The sequence below is a fragment of the Lepidochelys kempii genome, chromosome 10 (assembly GCF_965140265.1).
Source record: "Lepidochelys kempii isolate rLepKem1 chromosome 10, rLepKem1.hap2, whole genome shotgun sequence".
Classification (NCBI taxonomy): Eukaryota; Metazoa; Chordata; order Testudines; family Cheloniidae; genus Lepidochelys; species Lepidochelys kempii.
Window position 1 is genome coordinate 43,852,342 of NC_133265.1, and position 19,722 is coordinate 43,872,063.

A 19,722-nucleotide genomic window follows, 5' to 3' on the forward strand; every position below is an offset into this window, starting at 1 on the left:
GGCCTTCTTGGCAACAAGGGCACACTGCTGACTCATATCCAGCTTCTCGTCCACTGTCACCCCTAGGTCCTTTTCCGCAGAACTGCTGCCTAGCCATTCGGTCCCTAGTCTGTAGCTGTGCATTGGGTTCTTCCGTCCTAAGTGCAGGACCCTGCACTTATCCTTATTGAACCTCATCAGATTCCTTTTGGCCCAATCTTCCAATTGGTCTAGGTCCTTCTGTATCCTATCCCTCCCCTCCAGCGTATCTACCACTCCTCCCAGTTTAGTATCATCCGCAAATTTGCTGAGAGTGCAATCCACACCATCCTCCAGATCATTTATGAAGATATTGAATAAAACCAGCCCCAGGACCGACCCTTGGGGCACTCCACTTGATACCGGCTGCCAACTAGACATGGAGCCATTGATCACTACCCGTTGAGCCCGACAATCTAGCCAGCTTTCTACCCACCTTATAGTGCATTCATCCAGCCCATACTTCTTTAACTTGCTGACAAGAATACTATGGGAGACCGTGTCAAAAGCTTTGCTAAAGTCAAGAAACAATACATCCACTGCTTTCCCTTCATCCACAGAACCAGTAATCTCATCATAAAAGGCGATTAGATTAGTCAGGCATGACCTTCCCTTGGTGAATCCATGCTGGCTGTTCCTGATCACTTTCCTCTCATGCAAGTGCTTCAGGATTGATTCTTTGAGGACCTGCTCCATGATTTTTCCAGGGACTGAGGTGAGGCTGACTGGCCTGTAGTTCCCAGGATCTTCCTTCTTCCCTTTTTTAAAGATTGGCACTACATTAGCCTTTTTCCAGTCATCCGGGACTTCCCCGGTTCGCCACGAGTTTTCAAAGATAATGGCCAGTGGCTCTGCAATCACAGCCGCCAATTCCTTCAGCACTCTCCCTGCGCCTTGACAAGCGAATATCAGTCCCAGTGTGGAATGAAACAGGAAGTGAGGGGGAGCTGTTTCATTACATTGCCAAAGAGCCCATGGGGGAGCAATTCTGTTCACCAATCCAGGGAAAGAAGGGGGAGCTCCCCTCATCCTGTCACTTTAACCCTTGCTTGGACCCTTGCTGAAGACACCATATCTTGATGCAAACAGTGCGTCTGGGTCTTGCCACGTCTCATGTCTAATGTTCAGGGGTAGATCATTCTGGCAGGTTGCAGCGGCTCCTACAAAAGCTGGATTCCTTCCACTACTGCTGCCAGTCCGTGTGGCTGTAGGCCAGGGCCCGGTATGGGATGGTGGTGGTGGGTGTGTTCTCCTAGCAGTGGATGAAGGGCAGGTATTTCTGCAGATTCTTGGTTCTCTCTGCTGCCTTTGAGCCCATTGACCAGGAAGTGGCATTGGCCAACTATAGACCCTAGCCAGGCAGGTGGAGTTGCTTGTGAGTGGCTCAGTTTATTTCTTCTTAATAAATCCTAGAGGGTGGCATTGTGCAAATGGCTCATCTGCTTTGAGGGAGTTCCCATGGGTTACCACGTGGTTTCCCAGTTTCTGTATGTTGTGGTGGTGCCTAGGGATCCCAGTCATAGACTATGGCCCTGTTGTGCTTGGCTCAGTACAAACCCAACACAAAAGACAGCCCCTGCCCTGCGGAATTGACTGTCTAAGTAGTGTCCTGATGTCACTCCTCTTGTGTGTGGGTTATTGTGTCCCGGTATCTTGCTGCACCCAGCTCTGTATTTCTGTCAGGTTTGACCCTGTCAGTGCAGGGGAGCAATCTGCTCGGTTGACAGACATTGGCACATGGGTAAGATGCAGCCCAGACAAAACTGAGAGCCTGCTTCTCAGGTCTTCAAGGGATTTAATCTAAGGAGTAAAATCTTTTTTGTTGTACAGCCTCAGGAGGTTTTCTCTGCACCAGATTCACTAAGAGAGCAGTGAGCTACTTGCACATAGTTCCATTTTAAACTTTGGAATTGCATAAATATGGTGCCAGGGTGCTAATGGGCCCAGCTGTGTGATCCAGAGACATGGCCAGCACCTTTCCACCTTTGCTGCTGCTCTTCAATTCTGCTTCAATTGTCACATAGTGCTTAAAAAGCCACCAAAAATATATTGCTCAGTGTATGTCCTGAAGAGTTTAATTTTCTTGATTAATTGCCCATCACGTTGACCAATATTGTCTCACTGCATCCTTGTACTTCCCCGTGTCTCTGTAGCCAGCTCTCATCTCTAGTATGGGCTTGTCTACACATAGCCACTGTAGCGCTTAGTGAAGACACTGCTTAGATTGCTCTGCCCTGAGGAATTTACAATGTAGCTATAACAACATAAGCTTGCAGTGTAGACCAAGCTTACAACTGTCAGTTCTTTAAGGCAGGGCCCGTCTTTTTGTTCTGTGTTTGCACAGCGCCCAGCACGATGGGGTTCTGGTCTGTGTCTCCTACGCACTATGGAAATATAAATAATAAATACTATTCATTAATAATGGAGGAAGATAAAGTGTTGGGCCAAACATTTGCTTCCTGGTTGGCTTGGTGTCTAAATTGTTTCAACACACGAATGTTCAGACAGTCCTCTTCTAGATGAACTAAATATTATGGGGAACTTGCTAGTGTAAGTGTGCACCATTGCTCTCTACTGGCTGAAATTGGAACTGCCCCACTGTGTCATAGACCCTGTACCTCTCACCGCAATTCTTCTTTAGCTCTAGTGGCAGGGCCCCAGGCTTCTGGAGCAGGAGGATCTGGGTGGGTCCCATTCAGGGGTAGACAGGGAAGCTGAATCTCTGTTTACAGGATGTTTCTTGATGTCTGTGTATCTGTCAGGTCACCAGGTAGCTTTTCTGACCACCTGACTGTCTTTTTAATTTCTAGACACCAAATAAATACAACTCGCAGTACCACAAGCTGTTCAAGGACATCCCCACAGAGGAGAGTGTCTTGAAAGGTGAGTGGTGGAGACAGTCTTGAGGGAGTAAAGAGACACCCAGGCCTCTGTACAGAACCTCGGTGCTGCACTGGTGTCAGACCAGCGGCCCTCCCCGTTCCACCAATGACCAGACAGCGGCTGAGACCAGAGGCTGAGGAAGGCGACAAATGCAGAACCCAACGGGGTTCCCATATACTATAGTGGATTAACACACAAGCTTTTGCATGCTGGAGACCACAGTCTTTGAGTCCCGGCTGGAGGTCAGGAGCCAAGGAGTTTGATCGTCGTAACCTAGGCTCTGTTGGGAGTTTGTCAACCTCGTGCCACGCACTTTAATTGTGAGGGACAGTGCTTAGCACAGTGGGATTGGTTCCTTACTTTTATGAACATCAGATGTCCCTGGAAAGAGAAAATCTCTGTCTGGATGCCCAGGCCACTGTAACTAGCAGCATCTCAGGGCAGGTGACTGGCAACGTGCTGGAGTCCCCAGGCACGGCATCAGCACAGGGCTCTGTGGGTTTTGCTGTGGGGCTGGATCCGAGGTCTGTGGGTTCCTCTCCCCTCCCCATGCTACCTCTGTGTGTGTGTGTGTGTGTGTGTGTGTGTTTTACAGTCTGCTCCTGTGCGCTCCAGAGAGACATCCTCATCCAGGGGCGGCTCTACATCTCCCCCAACTGGCTCTGCTTCTATGCAAAACTCTTCGGGAAGGACATCAAGGTAACACAGCACAGTTGCTCTCCACCACACTTCGCTTTGGGAAGAGGCCTGACGTCTGATCCCAAAACACCAGCGCCAGCATACAGCGGTGATCTCCCTTCCCCGTCACTGCCTAGCACTGACCTCTGTCCCATGTGGGCCTAATGAACCCTTATCTCATTCTGTCACATACGCCAGCAGCGCTGACTCAGAGAGAGATTTTATTGTTCTTAGGATTTATTGCTCTTAGACAGGAGCCCCTGCACCATTCCTTTCCCCCTGGCCCAGGTTCTATCTTAGCAGGATGCAATGCGACTCCTAGCGCCCAGTGAAGGGTTACTTTGACGGATGTTCTCCTAAGTGATGCATTTTCCCTTCAGCCCTAAGCCGTTAAATAATGCTGTAGGGCCAAAATCAGCCCTCCATAAGCGGGGGGGGGATTTTCATGCACTGCTGGGGGAGCCATCTACGTATCTGGTAACCTCCGAGTCGTCTTAATAGAAATATTGTTTATTTGTGTTGCTTTTTTAATTCCACACTGCAATTATTTGTAGAGGCTCAAACTGTCAGTGCCTCAAGATCAAAGGCTCCTAGAGGATTCTGAAACAGATCTGAATCTTCCTTTCAACTCTCTGCTTGAGTTGTAATTTGACATTTTCCTATTAATGCTGTAGCTGACGGGTAGCTTTTTCGTGTGTAGGGTTTATGTTCTGTTTTTTTAAGAACTGACTTCCTTTAAAACCAGTGCTGAACCGCTGAATTATTTATACCAGCGGATAGTCCTATTTAAACAGATCTCTGATAGAAAGAATGCTAGTCAGCTCCCAAAGTTGAGCATGTTTCAGTGAAGTTATTCTGCTATGAAACCACATCCTGGTTTATTTTTAACTGTGCCCTTGAGTGCAAGGACTCTTATCTAGGTCCCTAGACAAAGATCTGCTCTGTAGGTATTGGACATTGGCCTCTTTTTGTGTTCATTATATTGAAAATGTATAAACTAAAAACCTTTTCAAACCAAGGTTAATACACAGAGTATGGTGATCCTGCTCGGTAAATATAAAGATGTCCCCAGCCAATGATTGCTACCCAGGTTACTATCATGTACAGGATGCAATTAGACATCTGTGTAATGGAGATTGGATCACCGTATTTCTAAAGAAATTCCACACAGAACTATGTTAAAAACCCATCACTAAGGTTGCAAAGTCAAGCATTCAGAAGTTAGGAAATGCGAGAACTAAGGTTTTCCATCACACACTGTTGTTTTCCCACAGCACCCATATCATTCAGTGCACTGGGTGCACAGAGCTCCGTTAACAGGCAGCTGTTTCGTATTATGTTTAATTCTCATTGGCCAGTGTGGGTATTGGCAGTCTACACTGAGGGGGTGGAGAAATACCCACAGCACTGAGTTTCAGAGCCTGTTTCAGCTGACTCGGGCTTGTGGGCTGCAGGGCCGTAAAATTGTAGTGTAGATGTTCAGGCTGGAGCCTCAGCTCTGACACCCTGCTCCCCTTGCAGATCTTTTATTGCAGCATAAATATACCCTGCATGACCCCATGCCTTACTGACTGCATAGTCTCCAGTTCCTGCATGGAACACAGAACTGCCAGCTCCCTCGTGGGCTTTTCTGTGGCGCTCGCTCCTCCCTGTTGGATCCCCATCTATAGTACGTGTGCGTTTACCTGGTGTTTGTTTTACATTTCAGGTGGTTATCCCGGTGGTCTCAGTTCAATTGATAAAAAAGCACAAAACGGCCCGGCTGCTGCCCAATGGGCTGGCTATCACCACCAATGCCAGCAGAAAGGTAACTGATTGGAGGTCTTATTTCTACTCAGCTGCTGTGCTGTGGTCTCATGTGTGAGTCTAATCCAACAGGAGGCCCCTAGGTGCTCCCCTGCATCTCACAGCTACCATTGTGATGTGACGGAGCATGCATGCTCTGCCCCACTCAGCCTCGGGGTAGCTGCTCTGTGTCACGTTGCTGAGATGACTGGCAACTCGTCTAGTATTCTAACCCCAAGTGTACATAGCCTCTCTCATTCCAGTCCATCCCCAAATGCTTAGCAAACATGGGCCCAATCGTGCACTTCATACTTAAGGGAAAACACCCATTAAAGGCAATGAGCATTGGTGTGAGTAAGGTATGAAGGATGGGCCTTAATTGGTGCAGCCACTTCTGTGGTGGAGCATGGCAGATGTTTAACTGCTTACAAAAACAACGAGGAGGTTTATGCCCGAATAAATCTGTTAGCCTTTAAGGTGCCATCGGACTCCTTGTTGTTTTTGTGGATACAGACTAACGGAGTTACCTCTCTGATACTTGGCACCATAACTGCTTACAGTAACACTGCACAATTTAGGCCAGGAAATGAAGAGAAGATTCGCATCCCCGACTGGAACCACAGGGGATGTGTGCGGAGGCAGAATGTCATTCGCATAGTGGAATTTGGCTAGGGCCTGAGGGCAGACACTACAGCTGGGAGAATCTTTGCTTTCAGTTCACCCCCTCTCCCCTGCCCGTGAACTATGTTTTGTTGTTGTGACGAACACAAAGTGAAACCCAGCTGAACCTGGTTACCTTCCTCTTGGCTTCCAGGCAACCCCATTAGCCCAACACCCAAGAGAAACGGGGAGACTTATCCAGGTTTGTCCCCAGCGTCTTGTGTTATGTGAGTTTTGTTCAGATCTAGCTAATGCTCCTTCTGCAAAGGATCCCATGGAATATTAAAGAGCGCAGATGATGAGGCCCTTGGTACGATGTCTCCTCTCAGCTGGCCCCTTGGCAGCCGTGGCCCCATGCTGGGATTTTGAAACACTGCTGAACTGAAGGGACAAGCACCATGTCCTATGCCCCAGCACTGCTTTAGCCAGCTCTTCCCCACGGCTTCCAAAGGCCCAAACCAGCACAACTTGAGAGCAGAGTTGTGCAAATGATTGACCTTTCAGTCCGGTGGCTGAATCGAAACAGTTAACAATGCTGGGGGTTGAACAGAACATTTTGCTTTCAAGTTTATCCTTTTCAAAATCAAACTGAAGTAAAATTCAAACCAAGCAATTGTTTTGAATTGAAAAATTGAAACCTTACGATGTTTTTAAATTTGATTTTGGGGTGGGGGTCTGGAAAGGATGGTGGAGAGCCATTGAACCAGGGGGATTCTTCTGCAGAACGGTTGAATCTGAACATTTAAAAAGAACGCTGTGTGCCAGCCCCTCTGGTTGTGAGTCCTTTCACACTGTCAAGTCTCTGTGTATTAGTCCTCTGAACTCGGCATCCTGAAATAATAACATCAAGAGGCATGTGACCTGCCCGCATGCTCAGCCAGTTCATCTGAACTTGTGAGCAGAATTCTCTAATGCTTCTGCTTAAATCCAGCCACTTCTCTTCTGAATGACCGATCAGATATAGCCTGCAGATGCTCTTGTCCTGGACACGGTATCCCATAGGGAATGGCAGCTGGAAGAGAATGGGAGGCTGAGACTTAAAAACCTGGTTTGGAATGTTAATGTGCTTCAAAAAATGAAATCCCCACTTAATCAGCAAACAAGTCGCTGTTTGTGCAAGGGATGCGGAGTGCAGAGGAGGACACATCTATAATAGAACAGACACTTTGAAGTGAGTGTTAGCTTCATCTGTAGCAAAACTCATCAGCTTGAAGGAACTTCTGGAGACAGCCAGCCTTCTGTACACCCCTCCTCCTAACACTAAAATGTGAGAGCAAAGCTAAGCAGCATGGAAAACAGCCCCTTGTTGGGAAATCCCAGCTTGGCAGTGACATCTTTAACAGTGGGAGATAAAAGACTTTAAGCTGGGCTCTCTGGGGGAAAATGGTATTGTCACTTACTTATTTTCCCACTGATTATGTGCACGCACCAGACACTTTTCCCCATCCATGCTCTGTTCTGCTGTGCAGTCGAGCAAACTTCGCAAGAACCCTGCTTTCTAAAAGGGTCGTGTAAATTTCCGTGCGCTGCTCTCTCACAGGAACAGGGCTCCTCACTTGGAGGGTAACCATGCAGAATACAAGCGGGTGGCCAGCGATGTGTCCTGCTGTTGATGGTAGGAAATAGTGAAGTAGATGGAACTCTTCCTATGCAGGCTGCAGTACTGCTAATGGCCCACACAACGCTGGGGCCTTGCGATGCTGGAGCCTCTGCCTTTGGGGAAAAATTTAACACCAAAACTCTGACTGTTCTGACCATAGGCGCCAACTCTGTGGGTGCTCCAGGGCTGGAGCACCCACGGAAAAAAATTAGCAGGTGCATAGCACCCACCGGCAGCCAGCTCCCCCCCTTACTCCCCATTCCCACCCACCTGCAGCCCCCGCTGATCAACTCCTCCCCCTCCCTCCCGATGCCTCCTGTACACCACAGAACAGCTGTTCAGCGGCATGCAGGAGGCGCTGGGAAGGAGGGGGAGGAGTGGGGATGAGGCGCGCTCAATGAAAAGGGCAGAACAGGGCGAGGGTGGAGTGAGGGTGGGAAGAGGCGGAGCAGAGGAAGGGCCTGGGAAAGAGGTGGATGGGGTCGGGGATGGGGGTAGAGCAGGGACGGGAAGAAGCGAGGCAAGAGTGGGAGTTTGGGAGAAGGGGTGGGGTGGGGTGGGGGGTGGGGTCTGGGGCTGAGTGGGGGTTGAGCACCTACAGGGAAAATTAGAAGCCCGCACTTGTGGTTCCAACTAATTAATTATCTCACTTTTCTCCTTGAGTTAGAGACCAGCCCCAGCGTCCTGGCTGGAGTCCCAGCTCTTACCTGTCTAATGTCCTCCCTAGTTGCAAGTGAAATAGTCATTCTTCATTTCCTTTCCTACATTATATTCAGTGCAATAAAGACAAATGCAAAGTACTTCACTTAGGAAGGAACAATCATTTGCACACATACAAAATGGGAAATGACTGCCTAGGAAGGAGTACTGCAGAAAGGAATCTGGAAGAAATAGCGGCTCACAAGCTAAATATGAGTCAACAGTGTAACACTGGTGCAAAAAAAGCAAACATCACTCTGGGATGTGTTAGGAGTGTTGTAAACAAGACACAAGAAGTAATTCTTCTACTTTGCACTGATCAGGCCTCAACTGGACTATTGTGTCCAGTTCTGGGCACCACATTTCAGGAAAGATGTGGATAAATTGGAGACAGTCCAGAGAAGAGAAACAAAAATGATTAAAGGTCTAGAAAACATGACCTATGAGAGAAGATTGAAAAAATTGGGTTTGTTTAGTCTGGAAAAGAGAAGACTGAGGGGGACACACTAACAGTTTTCAAGCACATAAAAGGTTGTTACAAGATGACGGAGAAAAATTGTTCTTCTTAACCTCTGAGGATAGGACAAGAAGCAATGGGCTTAAATCACAGCAAGGAAAAACTCCCTGTCAGGGTGGTTAAGCCCTGGAATAAATTGCTTAGGGAAGTTGTGGAATCTCCATCATTGACGATTTTTAAGAGCAGGTTAGACAAACACCTGTCATGGATGGTCTAGATAATACGTAGTCCTGCCATGAGTGCAGGGGACTGGATTAAAAGACCTCTCGAGGTCCCTTCCAGTTCAAATTCTATGATTAGTGAGTACTAGTACTGATAATCCAATATACCACCCCAGAGGTGGCTGCATTTTAGTGCTGGTTGAAGACACGCTCTCTAGAACCCATTAGAGTTGAGCACTTGCTGAAAGCCACTCTACAGTACATAGAAGCAAAGTCCTATGGGTCTTAAACCTTACATTTGCTTTGTTAGTGACCTGAAAGGTGGGTTTTTCAAGGTACCCACTGTTGGCCTAATTGCTCCCACTGAAGTCGGTGACAAAACTGCCTCTGGTGGGAGTGGGAGGAGAGTTTTGTCTCCCCTCTGGGAGTGGAATGTCGCTGGTCCTGGTGTTCTGCACGGAACCATAATGCCATTGCGGGTGGCTTTTCTGTTCGCAAAACGAGCTGTTGCCATGTCCATCAGCATGACGCTAAACTGAGTGTGCCACACGACAGGCTGCAGCACCAGCTCCTTGTAACCTGCCCCTGTGCATCTCAACAGAGCGCTTAGCGTGGTGGTGAGCATTTAAATGCTCACACTGTGAAACCGGAACCAGAACTCCAGTGTGCTCTTGGCTCTAACTGAGCATCCCAGCGGGGAGAGGAGCCTGTGTCTCCGGGCCGATGTCGTGTGTTGAACGGGGATCGCCTCTCACTGCTGCCTCTCTCTCTGTTTGTTTTCAGTACATCTTTGTGTCCTTGATCTCCCGAGACAGCGTGTACGATGTGCTGAGGAGAGTCTGCACGCACCTACAGGTACCCTTCTAGTTCATCACAAACCCAGTAGCTCCTGCCAGCTGGTTGGAGGGAGGCTGAGGTGTGTGCCCTGAGAGCACTGTGCTTGGACGGTGGCAGCACTGTTTCCGTTGCTCACATGCATTGTGTGACGTGTCCCCTCTCTGGGATGGTGGAAGGTTCTGCATTTTCCCTGTGTGTCCCCTGGGAACCGCTGTCCTGGACGCTGCTGCAGAGCGGACTCTGGAGGGTTTGCCTGACGGATCAAACATTGCAGCCTCATGTCTCAAAGTTGCATGGCTTTGTTTGTTCACCGGTCTGCGACTCCCCCGCCCAGTGGCGCAGATGCAGGCAGGGTGATCTGGACAACCACCGCCGGTGATGGAGGAGCAGCTCGAACGGGCACGGGAGCAAGAGCATCTTCCCCTGTGACTTTGTGCGACCCAGCTTCAAATGCCTGTTACTAATGGTTCCTGGATTAGCGATGAGAGAGGAGCATTGGGCTGTCCCTGCATGATAGGAACCAACGGATGCCCCCAACAGAGCCGTAGGGCTTAGATGCGTTGATAGTGCTGGAGGAGCTGTCTCAAATGCTGGACAGCGGGAGCAGAGGGGATGCCATGGTCCCCATTGGGGAGCATCATGGGCCAGCATCTGTGGCTGAGAGACTCCCCAGGGACAGGCCCTAAGGGAGGGACATGCGGGAGGCTGATCTACTGCCCTCTGCTGGCAAATGGCAGTACTGCCAAAGACAGGCATTCAGAAATCAGGGCCATAATAAATCCATGAGATTATCTCCACCTGGAAAGGCTTCCAGGACATCGGTCCCACGGCACAGGCCCCAGTGCCAGGCAGGCACTGCCCTCCCTGAATAGGGGGGGGAGCTGGCAGCACCCCTTTTCTGCAACCGTGCCTTGGAGCAAATGATCGTATCAAGCTGGGTCTATGCCCTAGCTATCAGTCAGCTCCTCGAACCTCCCCAAAGTTCTCCAGAATGCTCGTGTGGCTCCGACTATGCCTAGATACGGCCTAGGGTGAGAGAGCATGTTCCTGGCTGCTGAGGTTAGTTTCCTCTAGGTGGAATCTTCCGTTAGATCAACCAGCCCTCCCCAGCTACCTTAATTTAGATAGGCCCCATGCAGGGAATGCTAGTACCTCAATGTTTCCATTCATAATAAATGAGTCCAGGCCATTGGGGATAAACCTGCTGTTCAGATTCTCGTTCACAGTTCGGGGAGCAGAACGGCTGAGCTGTTCTTGCCCTTAACACAGACAAATCCCCTCTCCTATTAAGCCAGTGCCTACATAGATGGCTGCTGCGTAAACCTCTGTCTGAGTGCTGTGCGTTCTGCCGCAGTGCAGAGCTCACCAAATGTTTCATTCTTGGGCAGTCACTGAAGTGATTCCGCTGGAGAGTGGGATGATGTCTGAGCCAGATCATAGCCGTGGGCAGGATGTTCCAATAAGGCTTTTCCATCTGTCGCCCTCAAATAAACGAATACAGGAAACGTGACTTAACTCGGCCTCGGCACGTCTGTGGGGTCGGTCAGCAATATCGTACGGAGGAGGAAGCTGAGGTGTGGCAAGCCTAAGAGACTTGGGGTCATATGGGAATCTGTGGCAGCTGGGAATAAAAGCATCAGGCAGTCAGTCCTGCACTTCAGCAACAAGACCACCCTCCTTGGATCTAACACTGACATGAGCTTGCACTTCTCTGTGCCCGGTTCACCGTCTGTAAAATAGGGATCATGCATGGGGCGGGAGTGAGAATTTGTTAAAGTGCTTTGAAGATGGAAAGTTTTGTATGCTTAATATAAGGAAATACATGTGTCCGGGTAATTTGCCTCCTACCTGCACACACACACAGTAGTGCAGTGTTGCTACTGGACTTCTCAGTGGGAGTTAAATCACATATCCTAACTTGTGCTGTTAAACTGCCCATGGTTCTATACAGTGGTGGTGTAGCCATGTTGGTCCCAGCATATTAGACAGACAAGGTGATACCTTTTATTGCTATCATGCTGAGAGACGCAGCCTTTGGAGTAGACCGGAGGAAGAGCTCGAAAGCTTGTCTCTCTCACCAACAGCAGTTGGTCCAGTACACCCACCTTGTGTCTCTCTCATGTCATACACTGCATTTTATAAAGCACCCATTTGCCTTTCTTAACTTTAAAACATACTCACTTCTGGGGTTGGGTTTTAATTTTTTTTTATTCTTCTTTTGCAGGGGTGGGGGGGATAGGTTCAAACCCCACCTGGATGAACATTATGGATGCTGCATTTGCTTGAGCTGTCCGAGCCATCCTCTAACCTTGCCTTCACCGTCCCTAATTCAGTTTACACCTGGAGGTGAAGATGGTCTTTGTCAAGTGGCAGCTCACATTGTGGAAAATCCACTTGGCGGCTAATGTCATAACATTGGGATTGATCCTATTTCCATTGTCTTCTCCGGGAGCAGAATCTGGCCCGTGATACATAATTCACATGTCGCATCACAAGAGAGCCTGAATTTCTGCTGCCGCCAGTTACAGCAGTTTCTGGGTCACTGATAAATTAGGCTGAATCCAAGGGAATTTCTTTGCTCTAATGGTGTGCATGTGCATTATTTATAACCTCAGCATAAGAACACTGGCTCTGCCAGGATTTGTGTTCTTACACTCTCTTTACAGGGCTTTTAAATATTGGAATAAAAACCCTGGTACAAATTAGATCCTAGGGGAAATTTAAAAAAAAAAGTCTGAGGGGAAGAAATCCATCAGTCCTTAAGCTGGTGGTGAGGATAAACAGCCTCCAAAGAACCACCTTATTTTTGATGTCTTTATTCTGAGCCATCTGGGTGTGTAGTCTAATTCAGACATACACTTAATCCAGAAAAGTGCCTCTGGCATGTAACAGGCTGTAAGGAGCTAGGATCGTCCATGGACTTGCAGAGTTCTTCTGCTGATTCATCCTGACGGCCAAATTCGATGGAACCCAATAACTCTGCCTCAGGAGTTTTTGCTTCCCCCCCCAGACAGTGTTACCTGTTTTACAGGGAGGAGAAACTGAGGCACAGAGAGGGGAAATGACTTACCCAAAGCCTGGTCATGGGTCTGGCTCGCTGGGACTCAAAGCTGGGAGCTCCTGACATCCTCTCCAAGCCCAGACTGTTGCCAAAGTGTCTTTACATTATGTTGGTTTTGTTCAGTCTTGGAAATGAGAACAAACACTTGCATGCTGCTGACTCCTCATTCATCTCTTCTCCAGCCCAGTCTAGCCTGAGCACTCTGTCTCCATTGGAATAACCCATTGCCAGAAACCCTTCTCCAGAAGTCACATGTACAGGAGCGGCAACCCCTAAGGGTTTGCACATGGCAAGTTTGTCTGCAGGCAGTGTTCTTAACAGGCTCGCCAGCAGCTTTGGAACCCAGAGTTACTATAACTTTCTGCTGGGGGAGAGAGGGGCAGCGGAGTGTCCTAGTCAGGATGCTCCATTCAGTGCCTTCCAGCAGAGAAGTGGAGATCCCCTGGTGATGAGTCGGTAACATCTGCTCCTCCCTCTCTTCCAGGTTTCAAGTAAGAAGAGTTTGAGTTTGAAAGAATTCACAGACGAACCTGATTCTGTATCCCTGGTAAGAGCCATATTTGCAAACAAGGAATCAATAACAACAATAGAATATCACAGAATGCCCCTGGTAAAATGCCTCTGCAGTGACCATACGGGCACTAATGCTGCAGGCTGTGAAGCATCTGTTTGAAGTTTAATAAAATCCCCATGCACTTTGAACCTGCCAAAAGCAGCACTGGAGTGTGGTGAACACCAGCTCCTCTGCCTGCTTCCTCCCACAGCCAAAATCATGTTTAACGTTGGTTGTTAGGGAAGGTCATGGTTATGCTCCATTTTTTAGCATGGCCTGCAGGATCTTTTGACAGAATCCAGCGTGACTTGACAGAAATGGATATTAATGGTGTGAAGGGGATCATTTGGAAAACCTTGTGTTGATGCCTGAATTGAAGGCTCATGTTCAAGTGTCTAGTCCAGGTTAATAGACATAAAATCTGCTTGACATTCAAACAGCTTCTTCGTTGCTGGTTAGAGTGGAGATCTTCAAATTGAATAAAGCGGCCTGAGTCCTAAATACTCATAACGTGCGGGGAACATGATTAAATGAGCAAAAATCCCAATAGATTAAAAACTTCTTCTCTTCTTAAACTTTCTGTTCAACCATTTCACCAACGGATCAGACTCAAAGATCAGCTTTTATTTTTATTATTTGTATTTGCAGGGAAAATAACTCTACATGAAAATCCCAGCACACCAGAAAGCACAAAGATGTTGGCAGCAGTAGGGCTGGCTGGAAAATAAGAATTCCATTTTGTGACAAATTTTGTGGCTTCAAAATTTGACTTCATTCTGCATTGGAACAAAAACTGGAGCTTTTCAGATTTTTCATGGAAATAATGAGCGAGAGAGAGAGCGAGCAAATGAGAGCCACCCCATAATACCCCATAGCCTAGTGGCAAGGGCACTCCCCTGGGATGTCAGTGCTCTGCCCAGGATGCTATTGACTATTCTGGGGTGGTGGGTCTCTCTCTTTCACCTGGACCTGAAAAACCTTCCCAAAGAAAGTTTAGTTGCAACTGATCTTTTTCTGTGACATTTCCTTTCCACTAATTGGAATTTTCCAATGGAAAAAACATGGTGTTAAAAAATTCCCGACCAGCTCTGCCTTTAGGGCAGGTAACTGTGCTGCTCCCAGAGTGAAATCCCTATGGCAGCTGCACGGCTTGAGACCTTACAAGCACTGTTGGAACGTCCCAGTTGTTGCTGGTTGAACAGCAAGTGTCTTGTAGGAAATTGTCAAAGATGTGTCCCGAGTTTTGAAATAAATCAGTCTGGTCAAGACACGTTTTCACTGAGATGTATCAAGTTTTCGATACAGACACCTCCTGAGCCGTGGTGAGGAAAGTCGGAGAATGGTGGTAGAACACCCAGTAGTGTTCTAGGAAGACCAAAGGGCTTCCGATCTGTGTTACATTCGCGTGATGTTGATTAACTGCTGGAAGGACCTGGGGCTCAGCGAGCTGAGGGCTACAGCAGTACAAGCACAAGTTACTCCGATAAGGTGTGTGTACCACTTGGTGGTTGTACAGGTGTTTGTTTTAATCAGAGAGAGACTGACATACACGAACAATGCTGTTGGTATGCAAGTCACTGCAGAGGAAATGAGTCTCCAGCAGGGGTTAACTGGGGCTAGGACAACAGCTTTTAAGTGTTGGATTTTTTTGACCACTGGACTTCTCTTGTAATGGCCTGATTCTGAAGCTCGTGACCGCACGGTAGCTGTGTGCCCCAGAGAAGCTGTGTTTCTGCTTCTCTGTGTTGTGCAAGGAGCACTGAGATGCACCGGTCTCTCAGAAATCCTCGTTTTCTGCAGCTGCTGTCACACAAGGCTGCGTCACTTTCAGAAACAGCAGCTTCCGAAGTAAAGCTCTCACAGCCTTCATGAAATGGAGACCTGTCTCTCTGTGTGCACTGCGGGGGAATGGCTGCCCCGTGGAAGGGAGCAGTCAGATAATCTCTGCAGACTGCTAAAGGGGAAAGTATCCCATCTGCTCAGCCCAGGCTGGCGCCTTCCAAAGCCCTTCAGCTCCCCATCCTGCTGCAAAGTCTCTCTAGTGACCGGGAGAGTAAATGTCTGTCTATGGCCAGCTGAGTGCTCTAGCCCCTGGGGTCCCCACCTTAATGGGATCCTGTTGTAACAATGGGATGACTTTTCTCTCCTGGGGCCTTTTTTTAAAAAGCCTTGTCCCACAGTGAGGGCTCTGTGCCCTGAATGAGAAAACCTAGAGCCTTGGCTACTGTGATTCGTGGGCCCAAGCTGGCTCAGCTGTGTCTGCTTCATCCACTCAGAGCAGGATCCACGTACGTTTCCTTTCCATGCCTGCCCCTGTAGATGTAGCAAAGGGGACGTGCACTCTCGTTGCTGGCTGTGACAGTGTCAGGGAAGCCCTGGCGCGGTTGTCAGTGGCTCAAAATCCATTCTGAAAGCTGTTCCAGCATTGGGGTAGGTTTTCTCACCTGGATCTCAGGGAGGCAGCTCACTGAGGTGATCTAGCCAGTGTCTCTGTTCATGTGAGCAGACATTGCCCTGTTTCTGCTCACCTCTCCTTATGTTACATGGCCTGTCATGTGGTCTCATGCCACGCTGCAGAGGCCCTTTCAGTGATTAATAATCCTTTTGCAGCTCTTGTATTGGTTTTACAACTGTGTTGATAATCATCTTTTATCACGGCCAGTTATTTTCTACTTTGCCAAGTAACTGGTTATTATCTGTTAACCATTTCCCTAATGCACCATAAAGTGCTCAGAGTTTCCAGGAGTCAGGCCTCCCATGAGGGACAGCTGCTCTGGCCTATAGATAACGTTAATGGTGAGTGTGAACAAGGCAAGATTATGGGTAATAACATAGGAACTGCTGGTTAAAAGGTCCTATTGTAGCTGAAGCCCTTAACAGCCCGAGTGAAGCTACCTGCCTCCAACAAGGATCTGTAAGACCAATTGCACGCTTAGTATTTGCAATGCACCTTCTTGTGTGCCACAGAGATGCTTTGCTCCCCAGGCTGGAATTCCCAGAGCACAAATCCCACCTTGTTTTCTAGCCTGGGATTTGAAGTAGAGCAGCACATCCAGCAGAGCTTCCAGGGAGGCTGGGGGTTAAGGCGCCAACTTGAAGAAGCTGGCAGCATCTTACCTGAGACCATATTCTATGTTATGCTTTAGGGACAGCATATTTAGGGACAGCATATGTATTGTTGGCAGCTGGCCGGAAGTTCAGGTCGTGTAGTGCTGCTGAGCGTGAGGAATCCATCCTGACAGCTTTCTCCGCAACCCATTGTGGACATGGTTTCTGGGAATCACTCAGTGCTCATGTGTGAGTGCTTTGCACCAAGATGCCTCTCGTGTAGATCCTTCGAGTGGGGCTTTTGCTCCCTGGCCTAACGGAACAGCCGCCTCCTGCCATGGGGCAGGAAGGAAGGACTAACAGGAGCCGTGCTGGACTCTGCAGGGAGCACATCCAATCTCCAGGGCAGAGAGAAGCCCGGAGGCAGAGGACGATGAATCGGTGGGGTAGGAAGAGGAGTCTCCAGAGAAGACCCCTCGTTTGAAGACAATGATTTGATTCATCCTCCTAGAACACACACCAGTGCAGGGGTTGGTTGGCTTATTGGAAGCTGACCAGTGACCTGACCAGTTCAGGAGGAGGTGGAGGAAAGGACAAGCTATCCCATGAGTCCCTCTCCCTGCGGATCAGTCTATAGCTCTAACTGCTTGGTGCAGTTGCTACTCCCCCTCCTCACTACTGTGTCAAGGGGAATGCAGCAGACCTCTTGTCTGAGGAGCTGTTGGCAGGGCTCTGAGCGTCCCTCTCACCTCTGGATCTCTGGCACATGGAAGAAGCATTTGTAAAACCCTAGCCTGGGCTGACTTCACCCACACAGCTGCGTGAGCTCTGTATTCTCCAGTCTCGGCACAGAAAGGGGAGCCGAGAGGGGCTGGAAAACAAGGGAGCAGGGCTTGTGGTGTTTCCAGTTGGCTGCTGGGGTGAGGCACGGGGGTAGCTGGGCTGACACAGGGCACACACCAGGACCCTGCCTCTACCCTCCAGGTGCCCAGGGCAGTCGGATTTATGCTCAGCGCAGCTTGCTGTGGCTCAGCACACATCCGCAGTGAGGCCTAGACACTCGCCCCTCCCCACAAACACTCGCGGGAGCTGATGACCAGGATGGGGAGAGCGGAGCAGAACAGCCTCGTGTCCAAACCCCATTGTGTGGCACCTCGGAGTGGCTGTCAACCGCTCCACGTCAGGACTGGACAGGGGCCAGTTTATTCCTAGCAAGGAGCGGCTGTGTGAACTCCCCATCTCCCAGCCAGCACACACCAGGCACTGCAAGGGCCCAATCCTGCCAGTGCTTCACCCACCACCCACCCACTGGGGCCCCTACGTGGTTCAGCACAGAGATGGCTCTTTGCCTCTCCCAGCCACTGCATGGGGCTCCTCAAACCCAAAGGGGGTGGAGAGCAGACTTCCCAAGGAGGAAGGGCTGCCCTCCACATCTGAGAGCTACCAACTGGAAACAACGCAAGACCAGCATAGTTTCTCTTGTTTTCCAGCAGTGTGAGATTTGAATCTCCTTTTAAATTTCTACTTCCAGAATTAAGGAAGTAAAAGCAGTATTTTTAAGTTGGCTAGTGAGCATGAGAACTGGGAAGTGTTTTAGTCAGGTCCCCTCCATAGCCCCCAAATAGCAGAAATCTGCGTGGGGTGAAGGGAGGCCCACCTCTCCAGATGCTGATAGGCTACTGCAGCTGTAGAATTAATGTAAGCAAACCAAGCAGAAGGTACAGATCAGCAGCGCAGCCACTTAGCCAAAGAAAAACACGACACATTGGTTTGATCGCTGACCCTCTGCAGTACTTCTGGTTCTTGCTCACCATTCAACGCTGTACACTCAGCCTGACGTCTCGGTACCTCAGCTCCCCAGAGAGGCCTCCATAGGCTCCAGCATAAGGCCGTGCATCTGCCAAGGAAGGATTCAAAGGCGCACACTCACTGCAGGCGACTGGCAGGCAAGATGCAGAGTGTAGAGTTTGCAGTTGTGAAAAAGGGGGTGTGCGCTGATTTGATTGCTTGCACCTTGGTAGTGCAAGGCTGGGGTAACATCTGAAAGGGACAAAGCGTTTAAACCCCAGCAAGAAATCTGGCTCAGGCTCTAGCATTGTTTGACTAGGAAGAGTTTTATAGTGAGCTCCAGAAATAAGTTGTGCAATATATAATTTATCTGTCAAAATATTTATAAAACAACTGCATCTGCCCAGGGCTGCTGTAGCGTAGCTAGGTTTGAAATCGCATAGGAGGGGGTGGTAGCAGTGCTACAAATTGTACATGCTGAAAGATTTTTAAATTCACTCTTTTGTTTATGCTTCGTGGAGGCTGTAGGGGAGATTTTTAATGCTGAGGGTAATTAACTGTTGGGCAACTTTACCAGGGATATGGCAGATTCTCCGTCACTTGGGAGTCTTTTAAAGCAAGATTGGCCGTGTGCCTGAAAGATAAGCCCAGTAACTTGCAGCCGAGCTAGAGCGTGGCGGCCGTGGGGCTGAGCTGTGAGGGTTTGTGCCTCTTGTATCTGACCTGGTTATTGCGCTAGGAACTGCAGCGCTACCTGGGCTATTGGAATGGTCCCGGTAGTGGCCTAGCCACCTCGTCCCCGAATAGTCGAGAGACAGGGCGGGTGGGGCAAGATCTTTTACTGGACCAGCGTCTCTTGGTGAGAGAGACAGAGCGGCTTTGAGCTACGCAGAGCTCTTCTTCGCACTGTTGTTTTAAAACCCTGTTTCTCTTATGCATTGCTGTGTCCCTGCTGTTAAGATGGAACAATGCTCGAAGAGAACTCTCTGGTCCCTGCATTCACCCCGTCACAGGGCGACATGCAGGTGCCACGCCCAGTCAGACCTGCTGAGCACTCAAGGCTGGGGAACAGGGCGCTGCAGTCCAAGACCCAGGCTGAGAGCGGGAAACGAGTGGGAGTCCACCCCAGGGAGGTGCAGGCACAAGGCTTGAGACTGCAGGGGTGTCCTGGGAGAGAGTCGAGGGGGGTCAGAAGTGCTGCTAGCCAGGATGGAGAGTGCAACAAGGTATCCTGGGTCAGGTTCTCTGGCCTGTGTTGTGCAGCAGGTCAGACCCGCTGATCAGAATGGTCCCTTCCTTCCATTAAGATTAATGGAGATCTGTCTAAACCCTGAGGTTGCTCTGAAAATCTCACCGAGTATTTCCACCATGGACCTGCTCTCCGAGCCCTGCCTGCTCTGGGAAGGACGCCCTCCTGCCCCCCACCATGGTGCT

The 19,722-nt window shown here is 49.2% G+C and overlaps 1 protein-coding gene across 4 annotated transcripts in view; it reads left to right on the top strand.

Moving 5' to 3' along the window:
* GRAMD2A (GRAM domain containing 2A) overlaps positions 1-19,722 on the top strand; it is an 81,884-nt gene that overhangs the window by 47,921 nt on the left and 14,241 nt on the right. For 2 of the 4 annotated variants that reach the window (XR_012161218.1, XR_012161220.1), the window contains exons 1-4: positions 2,834-3,600; positions 5,288-5,386; positions 9,785-9,856; positions 13,384-13,446. Coding sequence is in view for 1 of the 4 variants with exons in the window: in XM_073363163.1 (XP_073219264.1) it covers positions 2,829-2,901; positions 3,497-3,600; positions 5,288-5,386; positions 9,785-9,856; positions 13,384-13,446 (411 nt within the window). In the remaining 3 variants the exon portion in view is untranslated. Of the gene's footprint in view, positions 1-2,828; positions 3,601-5,287; positions 5,387-9,784; positions 9,857-13,383; positions 13,447-19,722 lie in introns of those variants that run through there. The other 2 variants (XM_073363163.1, XR_012161219.1) reach the window with 2 other exon arrangements.